Source organism: Amblyomma americanum, chromosome 11 (genome assembly GCF_052857255.1).
Source record: "Amblyomma americanum isolate KBUSLIRL-KWMA chromosome 11, ASM5285725v1, whole genome shotgun sequence".
Lineage (NCBI taxonomy): Eukaryota > Metazoa > Arthropoda > Arachnida > Ixodida > Ixodidae > Amblyomma > Amblyomma americanum.
In genome coordinates this window covers 105,541,891-105,557,137 of record NC_135507.1, presented here as the reverse complement: position 1 = coordinate 105,557,137, position 15,247 = coordinate 105,541,891, and the positions used below count along the sequence as shown (strand labels likewise).

Genomic DNA, 15,247 nt, shown 5'->3' with positions numbered 1-15,247 from the left:
CCGGCCCGTATCAGGTTTCCTGAGACGCTTGCTGGGGACGCGCACGAGAGACACTTGTTGCGCGCCGCAGCGGCAACCTGCAGTGGTGTCGCATGCGTATCTTTGCTTCTTTTCTTCGGTAGGCCCTTCCGTCGGGCTTTGTCTACCAGACATCCTGGCGCCCTTCTTCCCATAAATAAACTAGGCCGTTTCAACTAGAGTCCGGCAGTGCGCTTCCCGTGAAGAAGTGGCAGCCGTGGGGGAAAAAAGACAACAAATATTGAGCGAAGCCCGAGTGCGTAATGAGAAGGCAGAGAGGAATTTGGGAGAGAAAACGAAAAGGAAAAAGAGAAAAAATTAAAAAGAGAAAAAATTAGTAGCACAAGAGAACTTTGAAAGAAGAAAATATTAACACACACAAAAAATAAAAAATAATAAAAAATATATATATGAATAGAATGGGGCGCCAACCAAATACCAAATGGTTAATGAGAATGAATTGGGCGCGGAAGACATAGCACAGAATTCAAGAAATGTATCGCACGGTAGTTAAAAAAAGAAGAAAGAAAATAATAATAATACATGTGTGCGGAAACCGTGAAAGGTTTGCGGCCCGCGGGGCAGCCGCGTGGTCCCAGTAGGCTAGGTGATAGAGTTAGAATATAGGTGTTTATTCCAGATAGAACACGGAAGCTGGCTGTAAGTTGAACAAAGGAGATTACTGACAAAATAAACAATATACAATAAAATAAACAGCTACATTCCCAGCCATTTAGAGCGTGGTTGAAGTTGTCAAGAACAACATCCGGCGTATTTTGATTTATAATGTTGTCCAGATCCTATGACGGGTGAAATTTTCTACGTTGCCTCCCTCAAGCAGGAGAGCCTCCCAGGAGTAGCGTTCATGCCATGGGAGAACGTGCGAAACTTGTGAATGAGGTATGACTCCCTTTGTTCCCTGTAATAGGTGCTAGGGAACCCGGACTGGAGAAGGATGACGCGGATGTTTTCGAAACTGTGGAGTGGCAAACGCAGGTGCTTGGAAAGGGGTAAGCTGGGTAATGATGACACGTGAGCTTTGTGGTTATTAAAGCGGAAGCGAAATGATGTCTTGGTCTGACCAATATACTCTTGTCCACACACCTCACAATGAAGTTTGTAAATCACATTGCTTGAGTCGCAGTCGAGGTCTTCGCTTATGTGAAACACAAAGCTGTCGAACTTGGATTTTGCCAGTTTGGTGTCTAAAATGTGCGGACAGACTTTGCACCGAGGTTTTCCACATGGGTGGCACCCACCCTGGGTAGAGTTCTTCTTTGTTTTCGCATTGACAAGCAAGTCTCTCAGGTTCTTGTCCCGGCGGTACACCACTCTGGGCGGTTCCTTGAATATTAGTGACAACTTATTACTCTGTCTGATTATATTAAAATGACGGCTTAGTATGTTACTTACTCTGGGAGCCGTTGAGGAGAATGTAAGGATTAAGTTTGTTTTGCTGTCGTCTTTGACCTTGTTTTCTGCCAGGATGGATGTGCGCTCTAGGTTGCGAGCGCGTTCAATCGCGTCATCGACTATTTCCCCGGGGTATTTCTGTCGTGACAGAGCGGCTTTGAGAGTCCTTGTATGTTGGTCAAATTCCTCTGTTGTAGAACATATTCTTCGGTATCTGTGCGCCTGAGAGTATGGAATGCTTGTTTTGCAGTGTTTCGGGTGGCTACTCTGGAAATGAAGATATTGCTGCCTATCTGTGGGCTTTTTGTATAGTGTAGTCGAAAGGCAGTTGCCGTCTATCGATATCTGCACGTCGAGAAAATTAATTATAGAGTCGGAGATACTGTGGGTGAACCTGATTGAGGGGTGCAGGGCATTAAACTGAGCTATGAATTCCAACAGGCTTGCCTCATCATGTTCCCATACAAGAAATATGTCGTCCAGGAAACGCTTGTAGAAAAGTGGTTTTTTTTGGCTGTTTCTCAAGGAACGGAATTTCTAGTGACGCCATGAATATTCCGGCGTAGTTAGGTGCCATTTTTGTGCCCATCGCAGTACCGCTCATCTGGAGGTAGTGCTCACCATGAAACTCAAAATTGTTCGAATTCAGGACCAGTTCAAGAAGGACGGAAAGAGTTCCATTGTCCAAATCTACCGAAGATTTTGAGCTTTCGAAGGCTGCCAGTGTTGCCGCTATGCCGTCGGAGTGCGGGATGTTTGTATACAGGGAGCAAACATCCATAGTCGCTAGAAGGCCTCCTGTGGGGATGAACAAGCTGGAAATCTCCCGAAGGAAATGACTTGTGTCCTTGATGTAAGAAGGAAAACTGGGAGGGATGTCCTTGATGAGAAAGTTGATAAAATTAGATATGTTCTCCGTCACAGCCCCATTGCTGGACACGATTGGACGGCCAGGATGGTTGGCCTTATGTATTTTAGGGAGGAGATAAAACCGGCCGGGAGCTGGATTGCTCGGCAACATTGATTTTAACATTGCCGCACTTATTCTACCGTTCTCAGCGAGTCCAGCAAGAGTGTCCTCTATTACTGTCACTAGTTGGCTTGTGGGGTCATTCGGAAGTTTCCTGTAGAACTGAGCATCGTTAAGCTGGCGGTGGCCTTCATTTAAATATTCTGATTTGTCCAGGATTACTATAGCTCCACCCTTGTCAGCCGGTTTTATTACTATGTTTTCGTCTTTACGCAACGTTTCCAAAGCCTGTCGTTCCTTGTTCGAAAGATTACTACGGACCGGACGTTGTTTTCCGTACGCCTTGATGATATCCTTCTGCACCGCAGATATATACATATCAAGGTGTCTGTCGCGTTGTTCGCTCGGTGTCCACAACTTATCTGAGACAGTGGGTATCGTTTGTTGTCTGTCGCTGGTGTGCTCGTGGAAATACTCCCTAAGGCGGAGGTTTCGTGCGAAATTGTCCAGATCCTGAAAGAGTTGAAACTCATTGAACTTACCAGATGCTGGACAAAAAGTTAAACCTTTGGATAGGAGGCTCAGCTGGGCAGGCGTGAGAACCTTTTGTGAAAAATTCACCACATTTGTGTACCCACACGATGATTCACAGCTCTCAGCTGCGGACCCCGTACCAACACCATTCGGAGAGCTGTGAGCCTTTGTGTCATTTTCTTTAGATGGGACAACGGTCTCACGGCCAACAGCTGCCAACCGAACGTTAGAGCTCAACTTGGACGACCTGGTTCCCGTATATTCGTCTGAAGGAAGCGGAACTTTGTCGCGTGTTAGTTTTTTGCTCTTATCGTTGGAGACTTCCTGCCTTCTTTTTATCTCATAGTTTTTCAGTTCGCACAGTTCGGCAGGAGATAGAGCATGCTGGCGCATCTGTGTTTCTTCAACATCTCGAAGTTCGGCAACCTTCCGTTTACTGTGCTTGACCACAGCTTCTGTTAGCTTTAGCGATGCTTCCAATAGTATAATATCCCATTCCTCGTTTTCTCTCTCACTGAATGTGGACATGGACAGTGTACAGCCCAGACGAAGTCCCTTTGGAACAGTACCCCGCGACAGGTAGGACGTTAGGTGAGATGCATGCAGCTCAAATCTCACGCGCTTATCAATAATTTTCCTCACTGACAGGAAAATATATATATATATATATATATATATATATATATATATATATATATATATATATATATATACTCCCCCGAGGCGACACCTCCTCTCCCTCTACACTAGCGGGAGCACATCTGGTGGAGCGAGCGGCGACGGCAACGGCGTCGACGGCGGCGCCATCTGTTGGAGCGCGGCTGTGGCGTTGCTAGGCAACGGCGGCTCAAGGTCGTTTGTGTAGTGTTCTTCCAGCAGGCAGGAACCAGGCAGTTGGAGGAAAAATACGCAGAAGGAATTTCGTTATTCCATGGACAAGGTGACTGGCGAGCGCCAGCACAGATGGGCCCCCGTGTGTGATAAGCTGGGAAGAAGTGCGCCGGCTATGCTCGGCTTCGCGGTACATAAGCCCTTATGAAAGGGGCGTGTCGCAGTAGCGCGCGGTTATCTGTAGGCGCGCCACCACTACACTCCCCCGTTCTAATTGTAGTTTGGGCGCATGCATTGCAACAAAAAGTAGTTCTTGGCACATAGCGGTACGGAGGGTGCCGCTGCCTTGCAGGATAACGCCGCTCTGCCGTGGCTGGAAGAGGAGACGAAGCTTGCTGCACCGGCGTCGTCTCGGATCGCAGCTGCTCGGGGTCTTCTCGCAGTTCAGGGATGAAAGGCGAGTCCATATCCTTAGCTTGAAATATGTGGTTCTGGTGGCGATTCCCGGCAAACACACCTCGACCGGTTTGCACACAAACTCTGTAGGAAACAGGTCCAGCCCGCCCTAACGCAACACCAGGCAACCATGCACTTTTCACTGCGTCTGAAATTTCGCACAAGACTTTCCCCCACAGCGACTCCACGTGCAAGCTGCTTGCGACGCACTGCCTGGACGAACTGCCGCGTCGAAACCTTCTGCTGTAGCGACGGTTTGACTGCATCTAGACGGGTGCGAAGTCGCCTCTGTAGCAGGAGAGTGGCCGGCGCCTCGCCCGTTGTCGCATGTGGGGTGTTCCTTTAAGACAACAAAAACTCTCCCAACGTTGTGCTTAAGCTCGCGGCAGTACTTTTCCGCAGTGCCGCTTCAAAAATTTGGACAAATCGTTAAGCTTGTCCATTACTGCTGGGATGGTAGGCTGACGTCCTTTTATGGCGCGTGCCAACGCTCTTAAGGTAGTTTGAAAACACAGCCGAGATGAATTGCGGCCCATTGTCAGATACCACAACTTCAGGGTAACCAAACCTGCAGAAGGTTTCGTGGAGACGGTTTACTGTGTTTTCCGCGGACGTGTCACGCATTTGGCACACCTCCGGCCACTTGGAGTGAGCGTCGACCACAACTAGGAAAATGGAACCCTTGAAAGGTCCTGCAAAATCTATGTGCAGGCGTTCCCATGGTCTGGTTGGCCATGCCCACGGGTGCAAAGAGCCGGGCAAGGCATCGCGCGTTGAGTTAAACAGGGGTTGCAAGAACGCACTTACGTCTCAATGTCGCGATCGATGCCTGGCCACTACACGTAACTGCGTGCTAGTTCTTTCATCCGGACCATTCCAGCATGTCCCTGGTGCAATCCTAGCTGTGCAGAAAGTACACGTCTGTGAAAAAACGGCTTCATTTCTTCACTTACGAAGTTCCCAGGCCAACCGTTCATTACGTGCTGCATGACCATCTTTAGAATCGGATTTCGGGCCGTTTCGCGTGCCACATCACGACAGTTGATTGGCAAGGACTGCTTGCGGAGGAGATAGAACTGGTCATCCGAGCATTCTTCACTTTCACTTGGCAGAGGCAATCAAGATAAGCAATCTGCTTCGGCGTTTTGACTCGATGGCTTATACTTCAAAGTAAAATTGTAAGCAGACAGAACTAAAGCTCAGCTTTGCAGTCTTGCTGTGGCAGGAGTTGGTATTCCTGTCTTGGGACCGAAAATTGTCTGCAAGGGTTCGTGGTCAGTAACGAGAACCAATGGACGCCCGAAAAGATAGTAGTGGAAGCGTTTGACGCCGAAAGGTAGAGCGAGCGCCTCTTTTTCCAGCTGGCTATATTTGACCTCCGCTGTAGATAAAGCACGTGATGCGTAAGCAACCGGATGGCGCTGACCATTTGGCTCCTCATGAGAGACGACAGCTCCTATACCGTATGCCGATGCATCACATGACAGTTGCAGGGGCGCACTGGGGTCGTAGTGAGCGAGAACCGGTGGCTGTGACAGCAGCTGCTTGATATCCGAGAAGGCTGCTTCGCACTCCAGGCCCAGGGAACATCGAGCCGCAGCAATCTGTTTAGGGGCAAAACGACGCTTTACAGGTTAGGAACAAACTTCCCATAGTAGGTTCACGTAATTGCTGCTTGTCCGTGGGACGCGGAGCCTTTGCGATGGCTTCCAGCTTGACAGTTGCCGGTTCAATGCTGTGCGCGCTAATGACATGTCCCAAGTACTGCAACTTGTCTTTCAAAACTCGCATTTTTCTTTTTTTACCCTGATGCCTCTGTCTGATAACCGTCTCGATACCGCATCCAAATTTTTCAGGTGCTCCTGTTCAGTCTTTCCGCTGACCATTATGTCGTCGATGCAACAAGTAACTCCGTCAAGGCCCTTCAGAATATTATCCATGATCTTCTGAAAGATCGCCGGCGCTGAGGGAATGGCAAAAGGCAAGCGGTCAACAACCTATAAGCCCCTGGGTGTGTTCAAGGTCAGGTGGGCTTTGGATTCCTTGTTCATCTCCGACTTGCTGATAAGCCCGATCTCAATCAATTTTGGAGAATCTCTGACCTCCCGCTAATGCTGCAGAAAGCTCATCCAGCTTGAGAAACTGGTACATCTCGATATCTATGATCGTGTTCAGCGTGAATTTGTAATCTCCACGGATTCTAATTGACCCGTCGCGCTTTACTACGGGAACAATTGGCGTCGCATACTTGCTACTGGCGACACAAGAAATGATTGTCAACTTCTCGCGCTTTTTTAATTCAGCCCCTACCTTCTTCACAAGAGAGAAAGGCACACTCCGTGCTTTTAGAAAATGGGACACTTGGTCATCCTTAAACTGGAGGCTTGCCTGCTCTCCTTGTATGGTTCCTAACTCATCTTCCATAAAAGGTCTTCGTTTTTTCCGTAAAAGTGTTTCCAGTGCTGCGGGTGGACTGCCTGACGCAGCGGACACCTTGCAAAGACCTCTAATCCTACCCCAGTCTAGCCTGATATGCTAAAGCCAGTTGCGACCTAAGAGCGGTGTGCCGCCTGGCGGAAGAATGTAAAGCTGCAATCGTGCCTCTTGGTTGTTGTGGCGGACCAGCACATTCATTACTCCTACAGGCTTGACGGTTTCCCGTGTACATCTTCAGCTCCATCTTTCTTGGTTGCGAGCGAACACCAGGAAAGTACACTTTAGCCTGATGGTGCGACATGACCGATGCTGCTGATCCAGTGTCGAGCTCCATGTGTACGGTAGTTCCTTCTACATTTACGCTTACCATTATGGGTGCCGTTCGTGACACGTCGACACTGCTGAGCTTAGTGAGGTCGTGCTGAGTCTTGCACTCAAGCATGCACATGCACTGGATGGATGGATGGATGGATACGGCTGAACATATAGACACAACGATATAGACACAACGATAAACAAAGTAGCTAAGGTGTGGGTTATCTGTCAATGCTTCAGCACTTTTTACAATGAGAGTGAAACAATTATATTTCAGGTAGTACTTACTTCCGTTGCAGGTTAATGTTTTTGGTTTGAGGAAACACCTTTTTCGAATGATAGCAAATTCACACTCTACAGAAACGAGCCCTTAGAATGACCGTCAACATTTCCTGAGACACACCTACAGTAGCGATATTTCATAAACTGAATATAAATCCTATCTCGCAGGTGTACAAGCAAACCTTATTAACGCGCTACAGGACTGCAGCAATAAATTCAGTCATCTTCTTCAAGGAAATGTCAAGGCTTGAACACGTCTCACAGTTATAGCACGCGTAAAGAATCTTTTCATCATTCCGGAAACCTTAACCAATTACGGAGGATAAAGCATTAATTACAACTTGCCCCTTCTTCTAAACTCAGTTTAATAATTACACTGCACAGGTTGTATTCATTTTTTGTAACCTTATTCAAACTGTGTATTTCTGCAAAAATGCTTTCCACAATGTGTGTATTTTTTCTTTGCCGCGATTGTGCCTTTCCTTTTCTACAGTCTTTATTCAACATTATATGGACATGCCGTATCGCCCAGTTGATGCTTCTTTAAAAATATTTCTTTGAATAGTTACCTCTTGCGCCACAGTTGCCAAGTTTACTATTGAGGCACAGCCCCTCGTCAAGACTTTGATAGGCTTTTTGGCTGCGCCCCTAACATATCCGCGATGTTGAAATAAAGATGGCTTGATTTAGGTCAGTCTTGCAGTGGAAGTGATTAGGCTGATGATTATGATAAACAGGCTACTTTAGATAGTTATCTATATCGGTGTTTGCATAGCCCTTCGTGACTGTTAGCATGAACATACGATACTTGTCCACGCCTCCTTACCTCTTGACCACGTTAGGCAACTCCGTTAGGTATATTGATTGGCTTGAGTTCTGCAAGCCCTGTACTATCTATGGGATTAGTGGCTTTCATCAGATATTTCCTCTCCTGATATAGCTTGCGATTATCGCTTCTGGCTATCCTTCTGTCCACTTCTACTGTGCACTAAGTAATGATATTTGTGAGCGTGCTGTCTTTGAGGAAGCGAAAACTCCCGGATAGCCTTGCCTTGGTTGAAAGTGCGACATTATCTGGCGGAGATTCCAGGAAAAATACAGATGTTAACAAGGACAAGACACAAAACTGGAAGCTGAGGCTTTGCTACGTCCTGTCAGTTGTTCAACATTAAGCGCAAAGAAATGTCACCGGCACCATACCTTACTGTAGCTACCATCTATGCAACCAAAAGAGTTATGGTTCAGTCGGCCTGTTCCCTTTGCCAGCTGCTTCCTTGTGACGCGTGGCTTCGTGAATAAGGCTTTGATTCACAGCAGCACAGCGACAACGCTCACCATAAACAAGGGAGAAAGAAAACTCGAAGTAGGACATGAAGTTGGGCTAGTCGGTTTATAGTTGATACGTATAAAAACTGCGCGAAGTCGACGGGGCAAGGAGAGGCGAACACATAACGTGCAGAACTTCCAACAGATTTTATTTTTTGAAAACAGGGCGCTTATAAAAGCAAACAGCATGACGAACAAGGTACATGCGCAGCAAAAAAGAACAGCGAGCACCGGGCGGCAACCGTGTCAAGAGAGCCACATGCGATTAGGACCCCTGGAAAGCCCCGATGTGACGTTCTAAGAAATCAATCTTTTTCCTTGATAGAGAAATCGAAGGCGAGCTGGCACAGTTTTCACCCTTTCTTGAGATGAAGAACGTCTCAATAACTTCTCTCTAGGTTTTTGATTTCGCTCTTGAAAGGAATTTTGTTTTTTCTAGATAAGGATGGCAGTTGTTGGTATCGCATCTCCTACAGTGCAGCGGAAGATGGCTGCCTGTGCCGGTGCGTAGGCGCCGCCTGTGCTTCAGAGGACGCTCATTAAAGCATCGGCCAGTTCGGCCTACGTAGGTCTGTCCGCACGAAAGAGGAATCTCGTAGACTACTACTGAAATGCACTCAGTGAACTTGTTCTGGTGGTTCTTTTTGCAAGTGGTGGGTTCTTTTTTTGTTATCAAGGCGTTCTTCACCTCAAAAAGGGTGACAACTGTGTCAGCTTGGCTTCGACTTCTCTATCAAGAAAAAAAAGTTCATTTCTTAGAAGGTCACATCCGGGCTTTCTGTGGGTCCTAATCACATGTGGCTCTCTTGATACTGTCGCTAACCTGCGCTCGCTGTTCTTTTTTGTTGCGCATGTACCTTGTTCGCCATGCTGTTTGCTTTTAAAAGCGCCCTGTCTTCGAAAAAAAAAAATCAGGTGGAAGTTCTGCGCTTTGTGTGTGCATCTTTGTGTTTCTCCTTGTCCCGTCGACTTCGCGCTGTTTTTATTCACAAAAACTCGAAGGTCGCTCACCTCGGGGCTGCTGCTGGTAGACAAGAACGGCAGAGAAAAGGGGACCTCAGTGAAAGGTGATGAGAAAGGTAGAAGTGGTGCACTCTCGGGCAGGATCCTGAGAGAAACCACAAGGCACGTTCACTTCCATTTGGCACACACAGCTGCCGTAAATGCTCGATTACAATCGATTTCCAACATAGCCAGACTTTGCCAGTAGTGCAGAAACGTAGAGTACAACCCTCCTCCACCCTACAGGCCGAAGTGAGAACACAAAACGAGCCGGATATGATTACTGACACAAGACAGCAGCCGAACCCGTTTCACTGCCGATGGCACCGGCGAGGCTAAGCTGTGAAAAAAAAAAATCCTCCTTGCATTTCTACTCACATCGAATACTGAAACCTTCCTAAGCATTACTCAGCGGCATTTTGTAGCGACACAACTCCGAACCTTGCGCTCACTCGTATTTACGGTTACGACAGATAATTTACGAAGCAAAATTTAAAATGCTTGCTCAAGAACGTCGGTTTAAATTTTGTCAGTGATGGCCACCAATGCGAGGTTAGTTGAATATCGCGAGCTGCACCTGAATTAATCAGACGACAGTATAGTGAACCTTGAAACATATTTAAGCGTTGCTCAATGCATTTCCTACTAGTTTGTGAAATGATGTTAAATGGCATTGGCAGGGGAGAGAATGATGGTCAGCCTTCTTGATATCTCGAATAACCTGAGATTTCTTGAGCTCAGGAGGAAATAACCGCGTTTCGAATAGGAGACTAATACTACAAGAAAGAGTGTCAGCAATAATATTGTCGATATTGTCGAGCACTCCTGCTGCTTCCAGCCTGTGACAGCGGTGGTCAACGACACCTTCGGCTACCTACGAGAGACGTCAACGACGCTGTGCATCGACGGGCCCTCCAGCTCTCCCCAGATGGCGTACTGGAGCCCATTCTGCATAAAGCGAGGACAGACCAGCGCGAACATCATTGGGCACGGCAGCAACAGCGGCATGCGGATGCATAATCCTTTCGTCTATCTTGTGCAGGTAAGAAGACGTTACGGCAAATGTCTTCGCTCAAATGATCCGTTTCTTCTTGTGCTGCCGTGCCCAACGCAGCTATGTCCTTTACTGTGTGATCTGGCAATGCATGTGGCGGATTTGCTGTTGTTGGCCGGGGACATCGAGACGAACCCCGGTCCAGATCTCGCTCAGATTTCCAAGCAGCTAGAGGCAATTGCCGGAGACATAAAAAGCATCAAAGAGGAACGACTAGCATCAATTGAAGCTAAATTGGAAAACATGGCTGCCCTTGACAAAAAAATATTGGACTGCATAGACCAGGTCGCCGACATGCAAAAAGTCGTTGCCTCACTTGAACTAAAGCTTGATGACTTGGAAAACCGTTCGAGGCGGAGTAACCTTTTAGTATACGGCATTACAGAAGATCCTGATGAAAACAGTGAGTCCTTAGAACAGATTTTTAATGAAGACATTGCTAAAAATATCCTTAAAATTCAACCTGTCGCCATTGAACGCATACATAGGTTGGGAAAGCCTTCAGCTGAAAAAACCAGGCCTGTAATACTAAAACTTCTTGACTATTGCGAAAAGACTCTTGTGCTAAAAAACTGTAGTAAACTTAAAGGTAGTGAATATGCGATCAGTGAAGATTTTTCAGCCCGAGTACGCGACGTAAGGAAAAAGTTGTGGATTAGTGCGAAAGCATTGAAAGATTCCGGGGCAAAGGTTGCACTAGTGTTCGACAAAATACGCATAAACGGTGAAATGTTCCAATGGGATAAAAAAAACAACTGCCGAGTACCCGCAAAGACACAGACAAACGCGACAACTAACTCGTGTCCCGAGACAAATGCGAGTACAAGCCAAAAAAACGAACATGGCAAAGCACCAAACCTACGCCCCCGTCATCCCACAAAACGAAACAGATAGCTTTTGCAAATGTAAATGCGCGAAGTATACTTAATAAACTTGAGTCACTAGAATCTCTTCTTATCGGCCTCGAACCTGACTTCATAGCGATTACAGAAACTTGGCTCACTGGCGATATCAGTGACAAAGAAATTGCCCCACCAAACTATGCTATCGTGCGCAAAGACAGGATAACACGTGGAGGAGGAGTGGCTATACTAATAAACAAAAAAATTCCCTTCGAAATCTTACCAGAAGTTGAGGGTGCCGAGGCACTCTTTTGTAAGTTGTTATTTGGAACGAACACTGTCACTGTAGGTTGTGTTTACCACAGTCCTTCGGCAGATCAGCCTGCATTGATCTCGCTGTATGAATATATGCAACAATATGTTCAAAAATCCAGACTGATCCTTCTTGGGGACTTCAACCTACCAGATATAGATTGGCAAAGCATGTCGTACCGCTCACCGTGTTCTGAAACTCTTTTTGATATTATGTTTAGTTTTGACTTGTTCCAAGTTATCAACGAGCCTACACGTGTTCAAGGTAGTGCATCTAACATTCTTGACCTCATCTTCCTCAGCAATCACTTTGCGATCGATCAAACCAACTTAGCAGTCCTCGATGGCATATCAGATCATAAGCTAACATTGTGCACCACACCCATTCAAGCAACAGCAGCTCGAACTATCTCGAAAACTACTTACCCAGACTTCATAAACGCTGATGATTCAAGCATACTTAATTACCTAATTTCGGAGTACGAATCGTTTGAAGAACTCGCTAATTACCAAGGTACAAATATAGATACGCTGTGGGGAAGCTTCAATGCCATTGTATCGCACTGCATCAAAACCTTTGTACCATTGAAGACCAAACGAACAAATACGCGTAACCCTTGGATAACACGCGATATCATTCATGGGAAACGCAAAGTAAAACGACTAAGGAAATCACTAAAATCAAAAAATGACTCTCAGGTAAAACATAAGCTCGCGAACGCCATCCGTGAAATGAAAGCAAAAATTATGGCAGCGAAAACAAACTACTTCTCAGTTACGCTTCCTAATTTTTTAAAACACTCCCCTGGAAAATTTTGGAAATACATCAGCCCCAAAACACAAGAAGACACCTTCAATTGGCAAGGACAAAATCAAAATTTTGCAAATTCCTTAAATACATACTTCCAATCTGTGTTCACAGTTGACGATGGCTGCACACCGGAGAGTATTCAGCGCATTCAAACACCGCTAGACATGCCAACAATAACTGAGACAGGCGTGCTCAACCTACTATTATCAATAGACACAAAAACAGCAAATGGTCCTGATAATATTCCAAACACTTTTTTGCAAAGATATGCTGAAGTCAACGCGAAATATTTACATTTATTGTTCAATAAACCTTTATCAACCTGTAGTCTAGCTAATGAATGGAAAATAGCGAAAGTTATTCCTATACACAAAACAGGAAGCAAAGATGACGTTTCAAATTATAGACCAATATCACTAACGTGCACGGTAGGAAAATTATTGGAACACATCATACTAAAGCATATCACCAGTTATGTTAAGCAAGAAAACATTTTATCGCCTGTTCAACATGGATTTCGAAGGGGACTTTCAACTATCACCAATTACTCGAACTAACACATGATTTGTTCCAGAGCATTGATAACCAAAAGCAAGTTGACTTGATTGCACTTGATTTCTCTAAGGCGTTTGACAGAGTAAGCCATAAAAAACTAATTAGCAAACTTAGATCAACTTTAGGTAACGGCCCTATTATCAACTGGATCGAGGACTACTTAACTAACCGATCTCAGTATGTTGTAGTTAACAATGAAATTTCTTCTACTGCGCTCGTTACGTCGGGAGTACCCCAAGGGTGCGTCCTTGCTCCACTTTTATTTCTTATCTTCATTAATGATCTGCCCTCTAACATACAATTTAAAATTAAACTTTTGCCGATGACTGCATACTTTACAACGAAATTAACACTGTAAATGACCACGATGATTTAAACAGCGCCCTTCATGAAGTGGTAATATGGTGTCACAAATGGCAAATGGAATTGAACATTAAAAAAACAGCCTTCTTATGTGTAACCCGTAAAAAACAAAGGTCCGAATATGTGTACAGCATCAATAACATACCGCTCACCCGAGTTCACGAACACAAATACCTTGGATTAATCATTCCACATGATCTAAGATGGGAATCACATATTAACAGTATAGTGTCATCTGCTTTAAAACGATTGTTCTTCCTTAGAAGACGGCTTCGAGAAGCGCCACCGGAGACCAAACTGTTAGCATATAACACATTTATACGATCAGTTCTCGAATATGGAAACATGATTTGGTTTCCCTACACACAACAGCTCATTAACAAACTAGAAGGAGTACAGAGAAAGGCAATTAGATTTATCTTTAACAAATACAGGACCAGTGATTCACCATCCCAACTACTAAACCAAGCATGTATTCTTACTTTACAGAAACGCGCCAGACTAGCACGACTAAAATTATTGTTCCAATTAGTTCATAACTCGTTAAACATAGATACTTCGTTATATATATCTGTAGATGAATCGAGACCATCCCGGCATAAGCACCCATTAACCCTTAGAGAGTACGCATTCCGAACCGACTGTTTCAGATATTCATTTTTTCCGCTTGCCATAAAAGATTGGAATAGTTTGAACCCCTCTATCACTACTAATACATCTTTGCAGAAATTTGTAACTCTGGTAGAACAGTTGCGCGATAATTAAAATAGATAAATAAATAGTAATTATACAAGTACAACAGAACGCTCGTATCACTGCATATAACAGCATCTGTATGAACATACTACTTACAATGTATAAAATCGCACCCTTTTCTGTGAAATATACTCTTTCGTTATGTGTTTTATTTTCTGCTATCTGTGTTTTTTTTTCCCATACTCATGTAATTACTTGCAAACAACAGTGTTCTTAATATATACCATTCCATTTGTATTCGCTTTGTACCTTCTTACTATGTGCCCATCCTGAAAAAATCCCAATGGGATTGACAGTATCTGAAATAAATATATAAATAACTTGGTGGGGTGAAGGCAATGAAACTCTGCACTCCTTGTTTTCTGTCCCAAAATGCGAGTTTGCATTTTTTGGTTGCTGACAGGGGATAACAAAAATGATTGAAACGAGGGAAAGGCAGAAGACAAGCGTCGAATGGCAGCAAGGTATGGTTTGAGAAGAAATAGTTGAATAAATTTGCAAAGCCAAAAGCATCTTCGCGAACTGTGGCTGAGGGTACGGTTACTTCGGCAATGGACAAATCATGTGTTTGTCTGTTGACAACAGTAATCATTACTTTCCATTTCTCCTTGTGGCAATTTTCAAGCTGGTTAACTGAGCACGCTCGTACAGTGTAAATCTCGGATATGGACAGTGCCGCAAACAAGTGAAGCCTAACGCGGCGGTTGAAATTTCTGCTAAAAATCCGTGAACCACCTCCTTATGGCAAGTGATTTGGTTACGTTTAGAGGATTTAACGTCCCAGTGCAACTCAGGGTTCGAGGGACGCCGTAGTGGAGGGCTCCAGATAATTTCGACCACCTAAGCTTCCTTAACGTGCACTGTAAACGCACAGTAAACGGAGCTCAAGCATTTCGCCTCTACCGCAGCGGTGGCCAAGTGGTTGAGCATCCGCTTCGCATGCGGGAGGTGCGGGGTTCGATCCCCAGTGC

General features: G+C 45.3%; 1 protein-coding gene across 1 annotated transcript in view; it reads right to left on the bottom strand.

The window, feature by feature from the left end:
* The window catches only part of LOC144110270 (uncharacterized), a 492,558-nt gene that overhangs the window by 302,733 nt on the left and 174,578 nt on the right, over positions 1-15,247 (bottom strand). The window contains exon 8 of the mRNA XM_077643113.1: positions 9,593-9,689. Coding sequence (XP_077499239.1) covers positions 9,593-9,689 — 97 coding nt within the window. The remainder of the gene's footprint in view (positions 1-9,592; positions 9,690-15,247) is intronic.